We start from the raw sequence: 22,415 nt of genomic DNA, 5'->3' as shown, positions 1-22,415 counted from the left end.
ACCTCTCCAGCTGCCCCGATCCACTCTCGCCTGCTTGCGCTCCTGGCCGGGCTGGAGATGGCGATGGAGCCGCGTGCGTGGCCCGGACCCCGCGGAGATGTGCGTGAGACCCAAAGCGCCTGGACGGCCGCCTCTGCCCGCCGCGCTGCCAGCTGCTCTGATTTTTTTCCCGCGAAAACTCGGCGTTTGGGAGTTGCGGGGCTGCGGAGGGCCGCGCCGGGGGCGGGCGCCTGCCAGATGATTGGCCGCCGCAGTGGCGGGAAGCGAGAAAAGGGGTGGGGGGCACCCCCGCCTATGTCCACCCCCCCAACTCCGCCCAGCAGGCCGCGGCCCCGCCCAGCCTGCGCGCTCTGCTGGGCGCGCCCAGTGTGCAACGGGGCCGGTGGCGGGACCTAGGACCCCCACTGTGCCTGCCCCCCCCGGGAGCCCTGGGCATGGACCGCTGGGATAGGGACCCCTTGACCTCATAAATCCATTCCCGCAGCCCTGCTCCCCCGCCACATATTAACCAGTAGGACCAAGAAGGCCGTAATCAGTGCCTAAACACTGCAAGAGAAAGTGGGGCGGGGGGGGTGTCCCACATGAGACTGCCTGCACCCAGATGGCTGGCCTGATCGCCCCAGTCCCTCTTCCTAGCGTCAGGGCCGGCCAGAGCTCCCCACCCCATCCACCCACAGGGCTTGTTCGCTGTGTTTTCCCGCCTCGTTTTCCCGCCTTCTCCGGGCTGTCCAGGCGGGCAGGACTGCCCTGCCCCCTCCACCCTGCCTGCTCAGCTCTGGCCAGTCTTGGCGGGCACACAGTGACCCATGCTAGGCACCCACAGAGCGCCTGGACAGGGTGCTCAGTGCTGGGGGACCGAACAGTGGGCCAGGGCAACCCCGTTATTGGTCTCTGGAAGGGTAAATTCTCGTCTGGAGAGACGGGCACTGTATGTATGAATAAAGCAAGCCGTTTCAGATACTGCTGCCTGCGATGAAGATAGGACAATAGGCTGCGGGTGACCAGCGGCCATGTGGGGGCTGGGGTCAGAGGATATTCTGGCTGAGGTGAAGAGGTGGGCCTCACCGAGCAGATGAGTTTGAGCTGGGACGTGAGATGAGAAACCAAGGACAGACGGGACGAGGAGGGACGAGCAAGCTCAGAGGCCGGAAAAGACGGAACCACGTAGGAGGAGCAGCAGCAAGGGGCCAGTTGTAGCTGGGCTGACTCCGCAAAGGGGGGGCAGGAGGAGGTGAGGTGGGAGGGGGTCCGAGAAGACCTCACAGGCCACCAGGAGGACTTGGGTCCTACCTCTGGTGAGCGGCAAGTAGCACAAGAGGACTGTGAGCAGGAAAGTGATTGATGGGCTCCAATTTACGTTTTTACAAGGTGTCTCTGGCACTGTCCTGAGTCCCTTCTATCTTCTGCTTTTACTTGCTCAGATGGTAGACAGAATGATGGCCCCCCAAGAAGCCCATACCTTAATCCCTGGAGCCTGTGAATATGGTTCCTTATATAGCAAAAGGGATTTTGCAGATGGGATTCAATTAAAGATTTTTCAAAGGGGGAGATTATCCTAGATTATCCAGGCTGGTCCAGAGTCATCCTGAGAGTCTTAACAAGAAAAAGAGAGAAGCGGGAGAGTCAAGTCTGGGAAGAAGTGACAAAGCAAAGGTTGGGATGATGAGATCTAGAGGCAAGGAATGTAAGAAACCTCTAGAAGCTGGAGAAGGCAAGGGCCGGATTCTCTCCCAGAACCCTAGAGTGCAGTCCTGCTGACACTTTGATTTTAGCTCCTTAAGACCCATTGTGGACTGCTGACTTCCAGAACTGTAACACAATGAATGTGTGTAGTTTTGGGTTTTTTTTGAAACACTGAGAAAGACTCGAATGCGTGTAGTTTTAAGCCACCAAATTTGTGGTCATTTGTTACAGAAGCCATAAGGAAATGAGTGCAGTTCAAATTCAACACAGAGATGGGGCTGTTAATTTTCTCCAACTTCAGGACTCCATCTGTGTGTCCAATGGCTCAGCTATCAGGTGTGTAGAGGCCATGTCACAGATAGGAGCAGTTATCAAGCAGACCTGCCGGAATTTGTAAAACAGATGAGATCTTCCAGAATGAGAACACCTGCCGCGGGAACCTGGCCTATTCCTGGGGAGGGCATATCATGTTTGTGCCTGCTGTTGCAAAAACTCAACATGGTCAAAAGAGGGAATACATTCTTCACGTACATTTGGTACAGAGCACAACCCAGGCTCCTTGCATATCATAACTAACACAGAAAGAGGTGTCTGGCTTTCCCTGCAGAAAAGACAGAGGGATGCAAGTTTCCACTTCTCTAGTCATTTCGAAAAAGGGGGGTTGCTTGGGTTAATTAAGAAATACGAGTAAAAGACTTTGCCAGGCATCTCCAAAAGCAGCTTACAAACCAGTTAGGTAGACAAGATGTTTCTGTGAAAGACATGACATAAAATAAAGCAAGAGGCAACAAAGACAATGAATGAGGCTCATCAGTCTGGAGAATGGACACTCCCTCTCTCCTCTGCTTCATTGTCCCTCCCACTTAGGCAACAGCCCCTGTGCAAATCAGGCCCCAGGCATAACCACTAGGATGCAAAGGGCTCTGTTTCCCTTTTGTAAAGTGATAGGCTCTCAAAGGTCATTATGTCATTCAACAAACTTTTAATCACCCCTTTCCCCCTTGTCTGAACCAGGCCCTGAGTCAAGAAGACCTTGATGGACTTGGACTCGAGCTTCCAGAGACAAAGTCCTACCCTGGAGGGACTTCCCATCCAATGGGGGAGACTCCGACATAAAGAGAAATGTCAGTTGTGCAGGGAGAGGGTGTCTGTGTTTAGGGGTACAACATGGACAAGATGCTCTGAGCACCTTCAGCACAAACCACATTTCATGTCCTAGCCTTATCTGCAATATTTTTCTAACACAGACTGGAATAAATACAGAGCCATTCAAATGACAATGATTATCTGTGTATGGCCCCAAACCAATGTGGGACTCTAAGAAGGCACATAACACATTTGGAGGTCATCTGATAGGGCAGAAAATACCTTTGGGTTCATTCCCCATGCCTCCCCATCCATAAATGGGGCTTATAATGCCTTCTTCACTCAGGGGCTGGAAGACTTTTCCCACTATGTAGCAAGAATGCTGGGGTGTTGTGGTTGTTTTTGGTTATTTCCCAGGAAAAAGTGGTCACCATTTCATGAGCCAGTGAGGACCTCAGGATTGTTGCCACCCATCCCCAAACAACACCCCGGCCACGGGGAACCCCTTCCCAGAACCTTAGCTGGATGATGTCATAGAAGAGTGACCTCACTGTGGCCAAGGAACTGGGAATCGCAGTGGGATAGGGGAAGGGGGAGGATGTCTCTCCATCAGCGCAACCCCCTCATGTCTGTGGTGAAGTCGATTGAATTACTGCTGCCCAAGGATGCAGTCTACCTGGCCGGCTCCAGCATAAAAGGGCAGGTGGTTCTTATCCTGAACAGCACCCTAATGGATCCCATAGTGAAGGTGGAGCTTGTGGGAAGAGGCTACGTGGAATGGAATGAAGAAATCGGGGCATCCTGCGATTATAGCAGAAAGGTGATCTGCAGCAACATGGCTGACTACGTGCACAAGACAAAAACATTCCTGGTGGAGGGTAAGGATGAGGCCAGTAGCCAACCCTAGCCATATAGGAACCTGGGTCTGGAAGGTAAACACATCTTTTAGCAAATCTCCAGGGATACCTGAAGTGGATTGAGGCCTGGTTCCTGCCTAGGAGGGAAGCCATATAGAACAATGACCATCAGATACATGCAACACAAAAATAACAAGACCCAAGGAGCTGACCAGAACCCAGATATTCACAATGACAGCTCAAAGTTCATTCATTCAGTTCACAAACATTTATTGAGCACCTGCTGTGCACAATGCCAGGTGCTGGAGATCCAGCAGTGACTAAAACAGATGGTTGCTGGCTTCACTGGAATTGGCATCCAGTGGGAAGACACAATAAAAAGAGGGTTTTGGAGAAATGCAAGAAAAAAAGTAAAATGAGGAGGTACAGAAATGGGGGTGATCTAAGTTTCTCCCTGGTCCTCAGTCGCCACTGAATCAAATATTAAGCACCTACTGTGTGCCATGCACTGAAAGCCAAGATCCATGAGAGCAGGGAGTTCGGTCTGCCTTGCTCACTGCTATAAACGCAGCCTAAAACAGCCTCTGACTCACAGTAGGGACTCAGAATGTTTTGCTGGGCAAACATGCGTCTGAATTCTGAGGACCTGACCTCCAGTTTCTCAAGCACAAAGCAAGAGTCACCACTTCAGCCTCGTCACCCACCCAGGAGATCCCTCTCTAGCCCAGCTAAGGCCTGAGCCTTAGTATTTACAGGCCATGCAGGTCCCTAAAAGCACACAATTCAGCTTCACTCGGGGACAGGAGGGCCGAGCTCAGAACAACCTCCCTGCCAGAACAACAAATGAAGAGGAAAAAAAGAAGAAAAAAGAGTCCAGAACCTTCTGATGGCGGTGTGTTTTGCTTTCAGATAATTGGCTAAGTGCAAGCAGCCACACCTTTGACTTCCACTTCGACTTACCTCCCAGGCTTCCTTCTACCTTCATCAGCAAAATTGGCCAAGTCTCCTACTTCGTGCAAGCCTCCTGCATGGGTCGGGAGCACGTTCTAGCGAAGAAAAGAATGTATTTGCTGATTCAAGGGACTTCGGACTTCAGCAGAGAAAACCTCCTGCAGGTAGTGATGGGGGCAGAGGTCAGGGGAGAGGGCAGGGCACAGGGAAGGCCCCCACAGGGAAGATAAAAAGATGACAGGTCCCCGCACCCAGTGAGTTCAACAAAGCTGAATCAGAAACCAGGGCAGGCGCTAAGCCAGTGGCACTCAACAGAGGCAATTCTGCCCCCCAGGCACCCCTGGTGATGTCTCGGGATATGTGTCATGACTGGGAGGGGGGCTACTGGCATCAGAAGAGTGAGGGCCAGGGGTCTCAACACCCCACAGTACACAGGACGGCCCCACCCCAGAGAATGATCCTGTCCCAATGTCCCTGACCCTGCAGTAAGTCAGGACTGGGCGAAGGCCCCCCCGTGTCCCCCTGGGTAAGAGAGAGGCCTGGACACTCCGTGACTCTCTAGGAGCTTTGAGCCCTCAGACAAATAGAAGTGCGCCCCCACCCACAAAGAAGCAAGGAAGGGGATGCTCAGTCCCAGGAGATGAAAAGCTGTGCGGCGTCAGCTCGCCTGAGCAGAGGTTTTCTGGACGGCTTCTGGAGGCCCAGGTGCAGAGGCGGAAGTTGGGGCGGGTGGGGTAACGTTGGCCAAAGACACTTCACCTCTCTGGGGACTCATTTGCATATCGCAGTGTGGTGCCTGAGAAGGCCGGCATTTTATTTTTTGAGGTCCCAGTTAAAATCCCATTTTCTTGCCTGTAAAATGAGCACAGAGATAGCGCCTGCCTTCAGGGTCGTGGAAGGAGAAATGAGCGGCCTTAATTTGAGTCTAGGGCTAGCATGATGCCTGGCACAGGGTTGGGGGACACGGCCATGAATCTTGTTGCCGCTGCCATGGCTGGTATTAGTATCTATGTAGCAAGGATCACCTCTAGCCTGGCCCACCTCATGGGAGGGTCCAGGAGGGTCCCAGGAGGGGTAGAGGTTTGGAGGGGTAGATCAGCCCTAAGACGAGCTGCGGGAGTCGAGCTCCAGCCTAGGGGTGGGATGCCCGAAGGTGCCGGACGGAGTCGGCGTACGGAGAGACAGGACACGGAGTCAGTTGGAGGAGGTCTCTCGACAAAGTGCCGATGACGGCTTTATTGATACCATTTTGCACAAGGATATGATTATTTTTTATTTGTTCTTTTGATTAACAAGCATAGGCAAGCTTTTCTCTTTCTGTTTCCTTCTAATCTATATATGGTTAGTCAAGTGTTAGACAGGTGATTTTTTTTCTGTTCCTTGACCTAAACTTTTCTTAGCAACATGAACTCTATTGTGTCTCATGTTTTTTTTTTTTTGGTGTCATTAATCTACAATTACAGAAAGAACATTATGCTCACTAGGTTCCCCCTTTCACCAAGTCCCCCCCACCTCCCCATTCACAGTCACTGTCCATCTGCGTAGTAAGATGCTGTCAAATCACTACTTGTCTTCTGTGTTGCACAGCCCTCCCTGTGCCCCCCACCCATTATACATGCTAATCATAATGCCCCCTTTCTTTTTCCCATGCTTATCCCTCCCTTCCCACCCATCCTCCCCAGTCCTTTTCCCTTTGGTACCTGTTAGTCCATTCTTGGGTTCTGTGATTCTGCTGCTGTTTTGTTCCTTCAGTTTTCCTTTGTTCTTATACTCCACAGATGAGTGAAATCATTTGGTATTTGTCTTTCTCCGCCTGGCTTATTTCACTGAGCATAATACCCTCCAGCTCCATCCATGTTGTTGCAAATGGTAGGATTTGTTTTCTTCTTATGGCTGAATAATATTCCATTGTGTATATGTACCACATCTTCTTTATCCATTCATCTACTGATGGACATTTAGGTTGCTTCCATTTCTTGGCTATTGTAAATAGTGCAGCGATAAACATAGGGGTGCATCTGTCTTTTTCAAACTGGGCTGCTGCATTCTTAGGTTAAATTCCTAGAAGTGGAATTCCTGGGTCAAATGGTATTTCTATTTTGAGCATTTTGAGGAACCTACATACTGCTTTCCACAATGGTTGAACTAGTTTACATTCCCACCAGCAGTGCAGGAGGGTTCCCCTTTGTCCACACCCTCGCCAACATTTGTTGTTGTCTGTCTTTTCGATGATGGCGATCCTTACTGGTGTGAGGTGATATCTCATTGTGGTTTTAATTAGCATTTCTCTGATGATTAGCGATGTGGAGCATCTTTTCATGTGCCTGTTGGCCATCTGGATTTCTTCTGTGTGTCACGTTTTTATGCAAAGCGGTTTCTAAGTAATGCATGTGACCACAGAAATGTGCAGCATGTAGCAGTGACTATGGAGTCTATCAGCTCAGGGTGAAATACGGGTCACTCACTGCTATAGTTAGCTAGGCAGGTATCATCATCTATATTTCTAATGCAATGGGTACATTTTATCTCCTCATAATATTTATTCTATCATAGGTAAGATGCAAGATAAAAATAGAAAGCATGATTTAGTGCTGTAAGAGGGCAAGTGTATATGATCAGGTCTGTGCCCATAGACTAGGTATTAATCCAAGCTGGACAAGGGCAACAAAACATCCACAGGTGCAGACAATTTCTCTCAACACAGGGGGGGTGAGGTTCTAAGCCTCACCTCTGTTGGCCCCCATTTTCTCACCTGATGGCCCCCCTGCGACTGTGCCTGTCTTAGGTTGTTCCTCCCTTGAGGAATCTTACCCGTCTCTGGCTAACCAGCCATCTTCCAGGGCCATACAGGGAGATGTAAAGCTGGTAAGTGAGAGAGAAGCAATATTCTTTGAAAATATTAGCTTTTCACTTCTTTGTAGATTTATGCCCAGCACTTGTCTTGAGGTATTTTTACCACTTGGAAGAATGATGGTACTTGGTAGTTTCACGTATGAGGCATGAATTCTAGTAAAGGGCTGTAATTAGGAAGGAAGAAGAAAAACTATAGAAGTAGTAAATAGAGGAAAACATGAGAAGATGGATTAAGTGTCAGACCGGGTTATTCCATTCAGTATTCCCCCATAACTCTATTTCTCTAATTTTCCTATAAAACACTTCATCACTAATTTCACTAGCATTACAAAAAAGGAGGGCATGCCCACTTAGGTGGAGATGGAGTGGTCAGTGTTTGACTAGCTACCTGCAGGTTTTGGTATTCTATGCCAAGATTGCCATCTGGCCCCTGCATGTTCTATTCTCCAGGACCACTGTCCTGAAAAGCTTCTGGGAAATTTATGTTCTCCCCCTTTCCGTGCTGCTTAGCAAAGGTTAGCTTAGTCCTTGGCAACAATGCAAGTAAAAACAAAGCCAATAGTATAATGGAGAATAACAAAATCAAGGTGGGTGGTAGGGGGAGCCAGCTGCGAAGGCCCCTGCTTTGTGGGGGTCTTCCTCCAGCCTGAGCTTTGCTACACAGCTTGAGTAGCATGGCTCCCAGCAATGAGCAGACCTGAGCTCAAGGCCTGCTTGGCCCCCTGCCCCCTGTGTGACCTTGAGCAGGCTCTGTCCCTTCTCTGGCCCTCCCTTCAGAGCTAATCTGAAGTGCAGGAGGCTCAAGGCAGGTGTTGGGGAGCAGAGACCATGAGGGGGCAGGAGTTGGGGGACCAGGGCAGAGGTCACTGCTGTGGTCCAGGTAAGCGATGAGGGACCCAACAAAGTAGAGTTAGAGTCTTGACACACACACACACACACCCCGCCATGCCATGGTCTGTCTTCCCCACAGCAGCCAAGAATCAGATGATAACCTGTCCACAGCTGTTCAGGGTTCCCACCTTCCTCAGGGTCAAAGCCCAAGTCCTCCCCTCAGCCCACAAGGACCTGCATGACCTGCCCCATCCCCTCCCTGTCCTCCTCTCCTCCCTCTCCCTACCTCGCTCACTCTGCTCCAGCCACATGGGCCTCCTCACTGTTCCTCTAACATGCCAAGCCCTGTCCTGCCACAGGACCTTTGCACAGGCTGTGGCTTCTGCCGAGAACTCCACACAGTGACCTTCCTATCCTTCTTGACCTTCAGATATTGTTCAGAAGCCATGTATTGACATGCCTGCGGTGCTGACAGCTGAATTAACTGCCTCAACCCCCATGGAGGGCAATCTAGCTATATCTATCGAAATTTGGATGCACATTTTACCCCAGCCATTTACCTTCTAGAAATTTGACATTTTTTCACATGTGTGACGTGACCTCTGACAACACTATAGTGACCAAAAATTGGAGTCAGCATAAATGTTTACCGTTAAGGGATTAACGAAGCAGTACACCAAGGAATATTCAGATAATATGAAGGAGAGAAAGAAAGGGAGACAGAGACAGAATGAGGCAGCTCTCCGGGTCAGGATCTCTAAATTACTAGGTTGAGTGAATAGATATTTAAATTAAAGTGAGGTTCAAAACAGCATGTCTAGCTTTGGTGGTAAAAACAAGAAATGTACTTCCTTGCAGGTGTAACAAACCAGAGAAATTAGCAGCAGACACTGCCTGCCAGGAGGGGAGCAGGGGAGACAGGAGGTGCAACACTTACCCCTTCCACTTTTTTTGTTTAAACAGCTTTATTGAGATAGAATTCACATGCCTTCTACACCCATTTAAAGTGTACCATTCACTGGTTTTCAGTGTATTCACAGAGCTGTGCAACCATCACCAGTCAATTTTAGAACATTTTTAATCCCCCAAAAGGAAATCTTCCCTGCCTTTAGCGGTTCATCCCCAGAAAGCTTTCCCATGTCCCCCTCCCACGCCCCTGGCAACCACTAATTTACGCCCCGTCTCTAAGGATTTGCCTGTTTATGGAAGTGGAATCATATGCTCTGTAGCAACCGCGCTTCCTTCCTTTTTATGGCTGGGTAATACTCTGTTGCATGGACGGTCCACATTTGTGTGTATCTGTTCATCTCTGGATGGCCACTGGGGTTGTTTCCACTTCTTGGCTATGAGGATCATGATACTATGCACATGCGCTACAAGTTTTTTAGGCAGACGTATCTTTTCGTTTCTCTTGTGTAGATACCTGGCCTGGGACTGCTGGGTCAGACGGCCACTCCATGGTTTTTTATTTGAGGAGTTGCAAGACTGTTTTCTGCAGCTGCTGACCCCTTTTCCATTCCCGCCAGCCACGCACCAGGGCTCTGGTGTCTCCCCATCCCTGCCACGCTTTGTACCTTCAGAGTTTTGAAAGTGACCCATTGCCTCTCGCAATGGTCAGTACTGTTTGGGACATGAGCTTGTCCTGGAGACATTAACTAACCATCAGCTCCTCTTCTGTCATCCACCACTTTTGCATCACGCTGCAGCCTCATCGCTGTCCCTATCGGAAATAACCTGGTTCGTTTCCACATCTGCCATTGATAGGTCTGCCTTCCCCACCAGAACAGGGACTGGGCTGGCCTTTGCTGCTGTGGGTTTTCCTTGAACTTGACACCAAGTTGATGCAAATAAATACTGGTTGGATGAATGAGTCCCCTCTAAGTTTCATATCTGCCAAAAGACTATGGAGTCCCAAAAAACCCCAGATTCAGGAAATCCCATGTTGAGTTCATGTCCCAACATTATTGGGAACCAGGGCCCTTTGGCCACCCCGCCTGGCCTGGCCTGGAGGTCTCTGCTGGGTCACTGCTGGTGCCTCTGGGCACCTCCTTCAGGATCAAGACAGAACTGCTGCCTTGGTCTTGAGTTAGGGAAGCCGGTTCCTTAACACCTGCAGGATCCTAACGCATGCCACGAATTTTCGAATAAGACTGGGAGGATTTAGAATGAAACTGCCTGCAATTAGCCTTCCTTGAGGGGAAGCCTGAGAAGGTCTGGGAGAGGCGGAGAGCAGGAGGTGAGGTTAGAAGGGGTCAAGGGTCAGCTGAGGTCTCCAGGAGGTAAGCCAGGGACCTGGAGCAGGGTTTTCAAACCTGGGTCATGACCAGTTAGTGGGGTGCAAAAATCAGTTTAGCAGGTTGCAAGTATATTTTTATAAAATAAAAGAACAGGCAAGACAAAAATAGAAAATATCAGAAAAAAATCTTGTTTGTGGGTTGCAAACAGTGTTTTTTAATTTTTTTTAATAAACTAAGAGACCAGAACAGAGAATAAGACAAATTGAATGGAAAATATCAGAAAAAAGTGTTTGGTGGGTTGCAATCAACTTTTTTAAAATGAAAGAACAGAACAGGATTTGCCAGAAAATATAACTTTGTTGGGTTGCGACAAACTTTGTTTTTATAAAATCCATGCATAGGACAGAAGAGAATAGTATTGGATAGGATTGACCAGAAAAATTAATTTTACAACCAACTGATTTTTACAAAATTTCTGTTTTCTGTGAAACAAAATAATAGACTAGAACTAACAGAAAAAGAAATGCAGAAGGCCACAACATTTTTTAAATGAATACAATAGAATAGCCGATATCAGCAGGCATGTAGTAAGGATAAGTATAACTTCATGAAACTTACTTCTTTTTCACAGATCTACATGTAAATATACATTTGTGTTGTTCGCCACAATATTAAAATCAATTTTTTTAACAGTGAGTTGTAGCTTTAAAACAAAAGGGAATAATGTACAACAAATACGGTCTGCAAAAGCTAAAATATTTATCATCAGTTCCTTTACAGAAAAAGTTCACTAACTCATCCTCTAAAGCAACTCTTTGTGGCAGCTGGGAAAAAAAATCTTCAGGCTGCTCCTTCTGGCATTTTTATGATATCGAACACAGGGAAACAATGTAAATGTCCATCATGGGGTGGGCGTGGACAGTAGGTAAATAAATTACTTTGCAACACACTCAGTTGCCATCACAGAACGTCCAAATACGAAAGGAAGTTGCTAGAAAATATATGCAGCTTGGTTTACTTGAAGTATGAAAACAGGTGCAACACTATACGCAAATAGATATATTCCTAAATAATATAAAAACTGACCGAGAATGACAAATGCCCAATTCAGATGATGGCCATCTGGACAGAGGAGGAGGACGAGCAATAAGGCAAATCACACCAGTTTGGTGATGTTTTATTCCTTAAACTGGTGGGAAGATGCATTCAGGCTTATTATATTACGCTTCAACTACTTTTTCCTAAAACAATATATCCAGTTGTTGCGAGAGAATAAATGTGCAGGGTACAAGAAAATGATCACTAGAATATTCAGGGTAGTAGCGTTTTGGGGGCAGAGTGGGGGACAGCCCACATGTGAGGAACTCTGGGGGAAAACTGGCAAATTTCGACTTCTTGACTTGGATGGAGATTACAAGACAGTTGACCTGGTAGTATTTGTTTAAAGTTACATGTTCGCTTTGTGGAGTTTTTGGTGTCTGAGTTGTATTTCCTGATAAGGTGCAGGAGTTTTTTAAAACATCCACAGACACGATAAACCCCAAATTCAGGATAAACGGTGAGGAGAGAGGGAATGGCACTGGAAGAGGGGACCATGGGAGCTTTAACTAGACCTGTCTTGATTTTTTTAAGGTGCGGCAAAATTTACGTATAAAACTGACCATCTTCAAAATAATAATAATAAAAAAAATAAATAAATAAAACTGACCATCTTCACATATAACACTGACCATCTTCCCCATTTTTTAAGTGTACAGTTCAGTACATTCACATGGTTGTGCAACTCTGATGTTTTATTTCTAAAATGGGCAGAGATGTGCAGCACATCAGAGGCCCTAAGTGCCGATAAAGCAGGGGGGGGAAGTGGCAGGAGCGTGCTAGGAAATGGTCAACACCCGGTCAGCTCTGTGGCAGGCTGCCCCTCATTGCTAATATTTGCCCATTTCCCTGGTGAAAAGACCCCAACGCAGTCAATTTCAAGCTACCAACTTGATGTCATGAATGGGGAGTTGGAGGGGAGCTTGGAAGTATTTTTTTTACACTATCCTCTCTTACTCTCTTGCTCTTTTTTGGCATGATCAAAGGAAACACACACGTGCTTATAAACACACTGAGTCCCTTCGGAAGAAGATACTGAAAGGCAGTGAAGCAGGGAACAAATCGCTCTAAGCCCACCCCGCATCACATCGAGTCTTTTAAAATATCATCCACAAATGAGAAGTAAAATGTTACCCAAGCCGCTCATTAAATGTCATGTGTACGTGACTTTATTCACAATCTGGCAGCTGATAAGTTGATAGAAATTCTGCATTTTTGAGGCATTTGTTTAAACACACTACGTAAGTTCATCTCTCCAGTTTTCTTTCACAATCAGAGCCCAGAATATTTTCTCCTAAAATCCGAACTACTTGGGTGAACCCTAGTCAGACGTAGACGGTAAGACGTTCCCGGCCCTCCAGAAAACCAAGGCCCAGAGAAGTCAAGCCACTTGCTCAAGGTCACACAGCCAGTGAGTGTGAGGAACAGAGGTGGGGATGAAGCCAGGGTCTGCTGGATTTCTTAGGCTTATTTAACAGATAGGGAACTGGATACTCAGAATGGCAAAGCGCTTTGCTTAAAGGAAGCTGGGAAATGACTCCAGGTTTTCAAGTCCCTAAGGCTCCAGATTCCATCTCAGTAATTCTTAGCAGGAGAATCCCAAGAAGCTCGAGGCTTGGAGGGGCTATAATGACGGAGTGTCAGGGGGGCACAAGGATCCTGTGGCCACGATCCCTCATGGCTGTCCACTGCCCCCCCAACCCCCATCCCCTTCTAGAATCCCGTGTCCGTGGAGGCTGAGAAGGTCTGCTACAGCTGCTGTAGGCAGGGCGCCATCTGCCTCCGGATCCAGATGGAAAAGAACACCTTCACGCCGGGGGAGAGCGTCGCTTTCACCACGGATATCAGCAACCAGACCAGCAAGTGCATCAGGACGGTCATCTTCACCCTCTACGCTCACGTGCAGTACAAGGGCTTCATGCCCAAGGGCAAGCAGCGGTCGCGGCTGGACAGCAGCGAGGTGGTCCGGCAGGAGGCCAACACCCAAATTGCGCCCTTCAACACCACCAAGATCACGAACACCTTCAGCCTGCCGCACGTGCTCCCTGTGAGCAGCGACTCGCGGGACAGCGAGCTCATGAGCACCAGATACGAGCTGGTGGGCACCATCCACCTGCCCTGCTCCCTGGCCAGCGTGAAGGCCAGGCTTCCCATCACCATCACGTGCACGCCCAGGGACACAGACACCTGCCCGTTGCTGCAGGGGGCAGTGTTATCTGGGAGCCAGGGTCACCAGAATTAAATGCCCAAACGTCTAAATATTGGAAGCTTTTTCAGACTCTACCGGAAGCCCTTCCTTTGTCTTGCACGAGGGCCTTCCCATGAGCCTGGGGGTGGACAGCGCACTGCCTGAATGTCCCCAACCACGGCCGTTTAGGCAACCACTTCTCCCATCCCACAATCGCTCGCTGAATGCCAGGCAGGGCCCAAGGGAACAGATCCCGCCCCAGTTAGAGCTCCAAGCCCACCTCCTCACTTACGGGGGTCTTCCAGGGCCCGGACCAGGGGTCCTCAACCAGGGCCAAATCTGTCCTCCAGGCACACTGGAAAAATCTGGTTATACTGGTTGTCGCCCCCGAAGGGGCCAGGGGGTGCTCCTGGCACAGAGGGGGTGAAAGCCAGAGATGCTGCTCAACACCATACAGTGACCAGGACAGCCCCCCGCCCCTACAATTAAGAATAATCCAGTCCCAAACGGCAGTCATGCCAAGGGGAGAAACCCAGCCTGGAGCATTCATGGGGCACGTAGTCGCTGAGTCCCAGGGCTCTTACCCTAGTTGGGGTGCACTGCTCCTCCATCACAGCCTCCTGGGCCCCCCACCTCACTCAGGGTACACAGGAGCTCCTTCCCCCAAATCTGCCCCAGATCCTCCATTCTTCTCCCTCCTCTGCCCCCACTGTGGCCCCGTCCACCATCACCGGCCACCCGGACTGGCACAGTCGCCGGCACCTGGGTCTCCCAGCTCCTGTCCTTGTACCCTACATTCCGTCCTCCCTGCAAATACAAATCAAGGACGCCCAGCAAAAGCTGAATTCCAGGAGAACAACGATTCTCTAAGCGTAAGTACATCCCACGCCATACTTGGGATATACTTATGCTTTGTAAAAATTCGCCCATCATTCATCTGATGTAACCAGGCTTCCTGGATCTTACCTGGTGGTCCCATTCCCTGAGCAACTGGAAGACCCTCAGCATAAACCAGGCCACCTTGATCCTCAACTCAGAAGCTCCACTGGGTCCCTGTGCCTGTGGCAGGGATGTAGGCAGGGGCTTAGGGCAAGTCTTCTTGGAATAATGAATGACTCTGAAATATTTCTCCAGTCACCCGAAGGCCTCAAAATACCTGCGCCTGCCTCACCCCTGCTTTGGGCCCTCCATTAGCGGGCACATGGGAGGCATATGCACTTGAATCTTGCCCATGGCATCCTGGAAGGTTCCGGAAGTGTCCGGAAAAAGAGGCAGAGTAGCACCAATTGAGACATTTGTTCCAGATCAAACTTTTTGGGGGGAGGCAGGGCAGATAAGAATGCACAAGATTAATTATTTCATTTCTCATTTTTTTTTTAATGGGAGCGACCCCCTCACTTTTAACCACATCTTTAGGGGGTCTCCATAAGAACTTGTCGAGTGGAGGTTCTGACTCCCTAAAGCCGGTTGCTGCTGGGCCAGGGTGGGGATGTGCCCCTGCTGGCTTTGAGTAGGTGATCTTCCATTTGCAGTGAACAAAAGGATCCAATCCCAGGCAGCAACCTATGGCTCCCTTGCTTCCCAGAAACTCACAAGAAGGCGCTTTTTTTCTTTTTTAGATGGGGAGGGTGTGTGGTGATGATCTCGCCTGCCCTGATGTCCTCAGCACTAACGTGAGCATCCACAAGTCTCCAGAGGCCATCCCCACATTCCTAGAACTAGATCCAGAAACACTATGTACTTCACAGCTGCAAAGTTGATGCTGCCGCCTCCAGGAAGCCTTCCAGCTACACCTGTCACTCTCCACGAGGCTCCCCAACTCCATCCCTTCCTCCATCTAGCCCCAACCACGTGCACTCCGCCAGCTCACCAGTAAGGTCCCAGTCACCTCCATGTCACCATGACGGTCTCCTCACCATCCCTGTCTTTATTTCCTTAGACTTTACTTGGAAAAATTCCAATCCTACAGAAAAAAATTTAAAGTGTGACTCAACAGCCACTGATCTTCCAACGGCTTCTCCAAGCATTGACGTTGGTCGGTCTGCAGTCTCCCTTTTTCTCTCACTCCCAAATTACTGAGACGTGAGTCATAGCATCTTAGTGCATCACACCTATGCTTCCTATTTCCCCTACCCTAAGGATTCTCCCCGATCACCAAAGTACTATTAACACTCTGAGGGGTTTTACACAGATGCAATACTATTATCTCATTTATATACTCCACGCTCAAATTTCCCTGCTGCCCCATGCATCTTTTTTATTGTGGTAAAATATACATAGCATGGAAGTCACCATTTTAACCATTTCTAAGAGCACAGGGCGGCAGCATTAAGCACATTCACATATTGTGCAACCACCTACCATCCAGCTCCAGAACTTTTTCATCTTCCCAAACTGAAACTGTCACCATCCACTTTCTGTCTCTATGGATGTGACTCCTCTAGGGACCTATGAGTGGACTCAGGCAGGATCTGTCCTTTTGTGTCTGGCCTATTCCACTGAGCATAAATCCTGAAGGCCCATCCACTTTGCAACAGGTGTCAGGATTTCCTTCCTTTTCAAGGCTGAGTAATATTCCATTGAATAGGTGGACACACTTAGTTTACCCATTCATCCATCGATGGACACTCGAGTTTTACAGATGAGGCACTGAGGCCCAGGGCATGATTTGCCCAGGTTCTCACAGCCACGTTGGGATTCCCCACTGCGTTATAGCGCCTCTCTCAGACCTGCAGAGACGGATGCAGCCAAGAAGGAAGGGCCCCATCACAGAGATGGGGAGCTTAGGCGGGGGACATTGCCAGCCAGGGTCCCTCAGTGTCAGTGAGTGGCTGGGCTGGGGACATGGGATGGTCTGAGCCTGCACTGGGATTATGAGTTTAAGTCTTCATTTCTATCTCCAATCTGGGCCTCAGTTTTTCCTTTACTGCAAAACTTAAAAGGGAATTGTGGCATCGCCAAGACTAATGGGTACCTCGGAAGCAGCCAAGAGTAACAGGTACGTGGGAAATGCCAGGAATCCAAAATACAGGCTCTCTGGACCTCAGTTTTCCTGCCTGTAAAATTTTTTCAGTAATTATATTAAACATAATATTACTGTATTGAATAATAATAATAATAGTTGTTATTAAATACTAACTATTATTCACCTTGACACAACTCTACCTTTAGGGCTGGGTTGGGTGGTGCTATCTTGGGCACTGTGGGGGGCTGAGCAACATCCTTGGTCCCCACCCGCTGGATGCCAGGAGCACCCCTGGGTCAGTCAGGACAACTGAAAATGTCCCCAGACAGCTCAAGTGTCCTCTGAGGGCAGAATCACCCAAGGTGGTAACCCCTGTCCACATTACAGGGTTGGAGGCCAAGGAGGAGCTAGTATATCTGATAGTAAAATGCTAATGAGATTCCCAGGTCTGCTGTGTGACCTTGGGCCAGTCACTTCCATTTCTGGAAGCCTTGGTTTATATCTGATAGTAAAATGCTAATGAGATTCCCAGGTCTGCTGTGTGACCTTGGGCCAGTCACTTCCATTTCTGGAAGCCTCGGTTTCCCACCTTGTAAAACTCGGATTTATGAATAAGCCTACCTCCTGAAGACGCTGGATGAAACAAACCGGCACCTATAAACTGCATCAGCCAAAGTAAGGCTCACTCCACAGGTACCCCAGCTGGGGTCTTCTGGAAAATTCTGACTCACAACAGCGGGCCCCTGCACCCTCCCCACTGCCTGCCTCCCCTCCGGGCCCCCAGATTCAGGGGACCACACAGGCGGGCACGTTGGGAACGCTTCCTGTGTGGTGGCTGGCGGGGCCCACTGGGCCAGGTGGGCCAACCGGAGAACGCAGCTGGGGCCTCCCCACTTCCTGCCCTGGGGGAGACGCCTCTCATGTTCTGTTGCCCCCACCCCAAAAATAACACGCTCTGGGAACCAAAGCCGCCCACACCAGCTGCAGCCTCCAGCTCAGGGACGCAGGACAGGCGGGGGGCCGGCAGCTGCCACCATGGCGCCTGCCCCGCTGGGAATGTCCTCTCCGCGACTGCTGCCATGCTGCCACCTCCAGCATTCCGATCCCAAGGGGCTGACTGCCCCCCCCCCACCATGGTCTGGACACATGAGCTCAGAGCAGGCTGGCTGGGGGAGGGGCCTCCTTTGCCACCCTAGGTGACAGGGGATCCTCTCTGGCCAGAACCCCCAGCCCCGAGGTGCCTCTGATCTTCACCTCAAGGGGCTGTTTGAGGGGGAAGGGGCTAGTTGTCAGGACAACAGCCCCCCACTTCCTCCTGGGAACAAAGGGACCGCCAGGAGAGCCAAGAACGGCGTGTTCCTTCCCCGCCAACATGACTGGCACATCCTGGCAGCTGCCACTTGGAGAGCTGTGCTATGAGCCACCGGGCCTGGCCACCCCAGACAAGGCCACTCAGTGTGGAGGCAGTCAGGAGCGGCTGTGGCCCCAGGGATCCAGTTCCTGGTCAGCTGCTACTAGGCCTCTGTCCTTCCGGTACATTCGGACAAGGCGGTCTGGCTGCTCTGCCTGCAGGACTTCACAGCAAGGCCAGGGGGCCACAGATGGCCTGCTCCGAACTGGACAGGCCAGCAGGCGTGCTGGGGACAAAGGCCACGTGGTGGCTCCCTGCTGCTCAAACCCCTGGACTGGCATTTTGGGGCTGGGGGTGCCCAGTGGGACCCGCCTGGCCTGGGAGCGACTGGCCCAGGGGACAGTGGGTCTCAGAGCAGCTCCCCTCCCCCAAGCCCATTACCGCGCAGGGGCACAGCGGACAGTTGGCGCCATGAGGACGGAGGGGCGGGGACAGGCCAGGGCCTGCATGTTAAAAGACCCCAGCTTCCTGCGGCGAGCTGCCCGAGAAGACAAAACCTTGCTTTCTGGCCACGCAGCCACAGTTGGGCAGACTGTCCACCCACTGGAACCGCAACGTGGGGAAGACGAGGGCAGGCCTGTCATGGCAGGATAGGGCTGCCAGAAAAAAATACCAGACAGGCAAGTAAATGAGTAATTTCTTAGCATCAATATGTCCCTTGCAATATTTGGGATATACTTATGCTAAAAAGCATTCATTGTGTGTCTGTATTCACATTTAACTGGGTGTCTGATATTTTTATTTGATAAACTTGCAACCCGAGGCCAGGGGAGCTAGAAGGGGCAAAACCGAGCTCACCAATGTCCCTCAGACTTGCTCCTCTGCTAGGCTCAGCCTCAGGGATGTCCCCAGTGTCCCTCCACCTGCAGGTCCCCAGCAGAGGCCGGAGTCAGCCTCACCTTCTGAACCACGGCCTGTCCACTCTCCTGCTGAAGTCTCTCTCCCTTCTGCTCCCACCCGCTGCAGACCTGGTCATGAGCCATCAGCCCCCGCCTGCCCCCTCCCCGACCCCACTCCTTTCTCTCCCTCTAGAGGGCTCCACCTCTCCTTCCCCAGAGCCCTGAATGGAGCCATCCCTGCCTGACCCTATTCCTCTCTCAGGCCTCAGCCTAGGCACCACCTCCTCCTGGAAGCTTTCCAGGACCCCCCCACCTGGGTTCCTGCACATTTATGGACTCCAACCCCATCACAGCCCTGATCACCATTTTATCCACTTGGCCACCAGAGGCACCTCGTCCAAAAATCAGACGCAAGAAACTCAGGGCCCAGGACGCTATTAGGAGCCCACGGAAATGGTTTCATGTTCATTTCTCTTAAAATCAGGAAAAACATGAATATAACACCAATGCAGTTGTCGAAAGATCACTTGCAATGTTTTTTTCACAGACGGAGGGACCCAGAACAGCTCACACGTAATAGAAGATGCTCAGTAAACAGATGGTTGGATGGACTGATGGACGGAGGGAAGGGTCAGAGGGCAGATGGAGGGGATACGTGGGCAGGGGACACCCGACCAGGCAGAGACCAATCTGGGACCAGCAGCGCCACCTTGTGGCACAATGCTGGTCACACACTCTCTCTCTCTCTCCCTCTCCCCATCTCCCCTTCTCTTTCTCTCCCCATTAGACTCAGTGGAAAGAACTGGGGAGTTTTCAGAGGCCTTCTACTGGAAGGGGGTGCAGTGGAGGAGGAGGGGGAGGGTAGGTAAGAGGGAGGAAGGAGAGGGGGGAGATGGGGAGGGGGAGGCGGAGGAAGGGAGGTTAGGGGGAGGGGGAGGAGCCCACTGGGATCTCAGAAACAAAACCTTGCAGACAGACAAGTCTGGAACTGACTCTGCGCCTGGCCTGCCCAGTTTCTGGCCGTGGGCCCTGGCACAAGTGGCATCATCTCTCTGATCCTCAGCTTCCTCATCCAGAAAGTGGGGAAAATCAAAATGAAGCCTCCGGATAATGCGATGAAATAGCTCAGGAAACAACAGCTATTTCTCACCTCCCACCTTGGGGCTCCTAGACAGCTGTTACCTTCCAGCACCCCTGCACCCAAAGCTGGGAGGTGATTGGAGATGCTTGGAGAACATGGCGGGGGCAGAGAAAGGAACGTGGGTTTGGGGGTTTGTCAGATTAGCAAATACAAAAACAACACAATAAAAAGGATGCCCAGATCGATTTGAATGTCAGAACAACAGTGAATAATTTTTGAGTGTAAGTATATCCCAAATATTGCAAGGAATATACTTATACCCCCAAAATATATTCACTGTTGACCTGAAATTTAAATTGAACTGAGCGTTCTGTATCTTACCTGGCAACCTTAGCCTTGGGATCCTGGGGAGGGAGGCAGGAAGGCTTCCTGGAGGAGGTCATGGTGGTGGTGCTGGTGATAGTGTAGCAGCCCTTTAGCGGCCCTTTCCTTCGCCTCCCCTGCCTACATATGCACACACGTACAGTGGCACATGCCCTGGACTGCACACACAGGGGACTGGGGCTGGGAGTTAATCCCCACAGCAGAGGAGTAGACCATTCTCCTTTTGTTCAGAAGATGTGGGACAAACTCAACAGAACTTTATTTTGCAAATAAGAATTGGGTTACATCCCCTCTGGCCATGTCCCAGCAGCTGAAGGTCACTAACTCATTATCCCGTAGTGACTTTCAGGCTGTGTGGCTACAGACAAGTCACTTCATCTCTCTGAGCTCTACACATTCCAAACACCTTCTCCTCCAGCCCTCTCCCTCCATCACTCCATTCCAGCCACATCAGCTTCCTAGATGCATCTGCAACTCACCAGACATGGTCTGCCTCAGGGCCTTTGCATGTGCACTTTCCGTCTCCAGATTTCTACATGGCCTCCTCACCTCCCTCACTTCTGCACTCCAAAGGCACCCTGATAGAGATCCTCTGACCACCCTATTTAAAGCCACACGCCCAAATTCTCAATCCTGGACTTTTGCTTTTCTCATCAGCACTTGCAACCACCTGACTCAGGGCACTTCACTCACTTAGCTGGTTCATTGTCCATCTCTCCCACTGGGCACCTGAGTGCCACAGGCTGGGATGTTTCCCACTCTGCTGTGTCCCCAGCACCCAGCTTCAGCAGCTCAATAAAAATTATTAATGAATAAGTAGGAAAAAAGGTCTGCGGCAAATGTGAAATTTTTATCTGTTACAGTTCACTGCCTTAGTCGTTTCGGGGTCTCAGAACTCACTAGAGAATCTGATTGGCGGCATGTGGTTACCTAACTGCATATTCAGCTCCTGGTATGCCACAGCCATATGGCACTAGAGGTCACCACATTGGGTGGTACTAATTCTACAGCACTGCCAGTATCTCAGAAAGTTCTGCTGCACAGTGCTAGTGTAAAACCTGTCCAAAAAATGCTCTTAGTCCCAGAAGCCCCACCCCAACCCATATAATTTAGAAGAGGTGGAAAGCTGGTGGCTCTGGAGATGGATATAGCCCCATTTGGGTTTTACTTGGTCCAACAGGTTTCTAAGAGGCAGCACACTTGTATAGTCTAGAATCCCTGGGAATCTGGGCATCTGTGGGTGGGTTTTCCATAAGACAATGCTCCGCCCACTCTGGGCAAGGCATGCTGCCGACCTTTTAGCAGAGGCATTTATCTCCTGCCTGGCCCCTGGGGGCCCTCTGAGTTTGGGACTGTAGGTTTATAGACCAAGAGCCTAAAGGATCTATTAGAGGGCGCGGGTGGAAATCCAGGTGGGTACTGCTTCAGGAAGGGGTTGACCCAGGAGTCAGAGATTCAGGAGTTTGTTCCTGCCCTGCCCCTGGCTGACCGGCTCTGGGCCTCAGTATTCTCATCTGTAAAATGGGGGTGATAAGGGCACACACAGTGTATGGAGGACTAAGAGGTGCGACGTGGGTCAGGGCGAGCAGAAGGTGCTCGATACCTGTTCACTGCTGTGCTTAAAGCTGTTCATACCTCTGGGCCCATTTTGGCTCCAGAACTCGCGAGCCCATAGTGTGGGGCGTGGCCCCTGACGCGCTGAGGGTATCAGGCAATGATCTCTGAGTCCTCACAGCCTCGGTTTGGCCACCGGAAAAGAAGGGTTCGTGGGAACCCAGAACCCGGATCGTACTCACCTCCCAGGGCCGAGTTCACGGGGTTCCTGGATGAGGAGGGTGCCTCTGCCCTTGGCTCGATCAGGCGTCCTACTGGGGTCTCTCGGCCGGGGGCGCAGCGTGGAAGGCGTGCGCAGGCGCCCCAGGTTCGCGCTTTCCAGACTTTACCTGTGGCC

The 22,415-nt window shown here is 50.5% G+C and overlaps 2 protein-coding genes across 3 annotated transcripts in view; one reads left to right on the top strand and one right to left on the bottom strand.

Annotated features, from left to right (window-relative positions):
- UHRF1 (ubiquitin like with PHD and ring finger domains 1) overlaps positions 1–2,064 on the bottom strand; it is a 31,851-nt gene extending 29,787 nt beyond the window's left edge. For both annotated transcript variants that reach the window (XM_017650978.3, XM_037018062.2), the window contains exon 1: positions 3–2,064. In XM_017650978.3, the coding sequence (XP_017506467.3) occupies positions 3–468 (466 nt within the window). In that variant the 5' untranslated portion in view covers positions 469–2,064. The remainder of the gene's footprint in view (positions 1–2) is intronic.
- Positions 2,065–3,394: 1,330 nt separating this feature from the next.
- Positions 3,395–13,869, top strand: ARRDC5 (arrestin domain containing 5). The gene is made up of 3 exons (XM_017650969.3): positions 3,395–3,647; positions 4,536–4,741; positions 13,314–13,869. The coding sequence occupies exons 1-3, from the start codon at positions 3,395–3,397 to the stop codon at positions 13,836–13,838; spliced, it is 984 nt and encodes a 327-aa protein (XP_017506458.3). The 3' UTR covers positions 13,839–13,869.
- Positions 13,870–22,415: the final 8,546 nt, after the last annotated feature.

The sequence above is a fragment of the Manis javanica genome, chromosome 13 (genome assembly GCF_040802235.1).
Source record: "Manis javanica isolate MJ-LG chromosome 13, MJ_LKY, whole genome shotgun sequence".
NCBI lineage: Eukaryota > Metazoa > Chordata > Mammalia > Pholidota > Manidae > Manis > Manis javanica.
The sequence above is the reverse complement of the archived record's forward strand: the minus strand, read 5'-3'. Positions and strand labels throughout refer to the sequence as shown.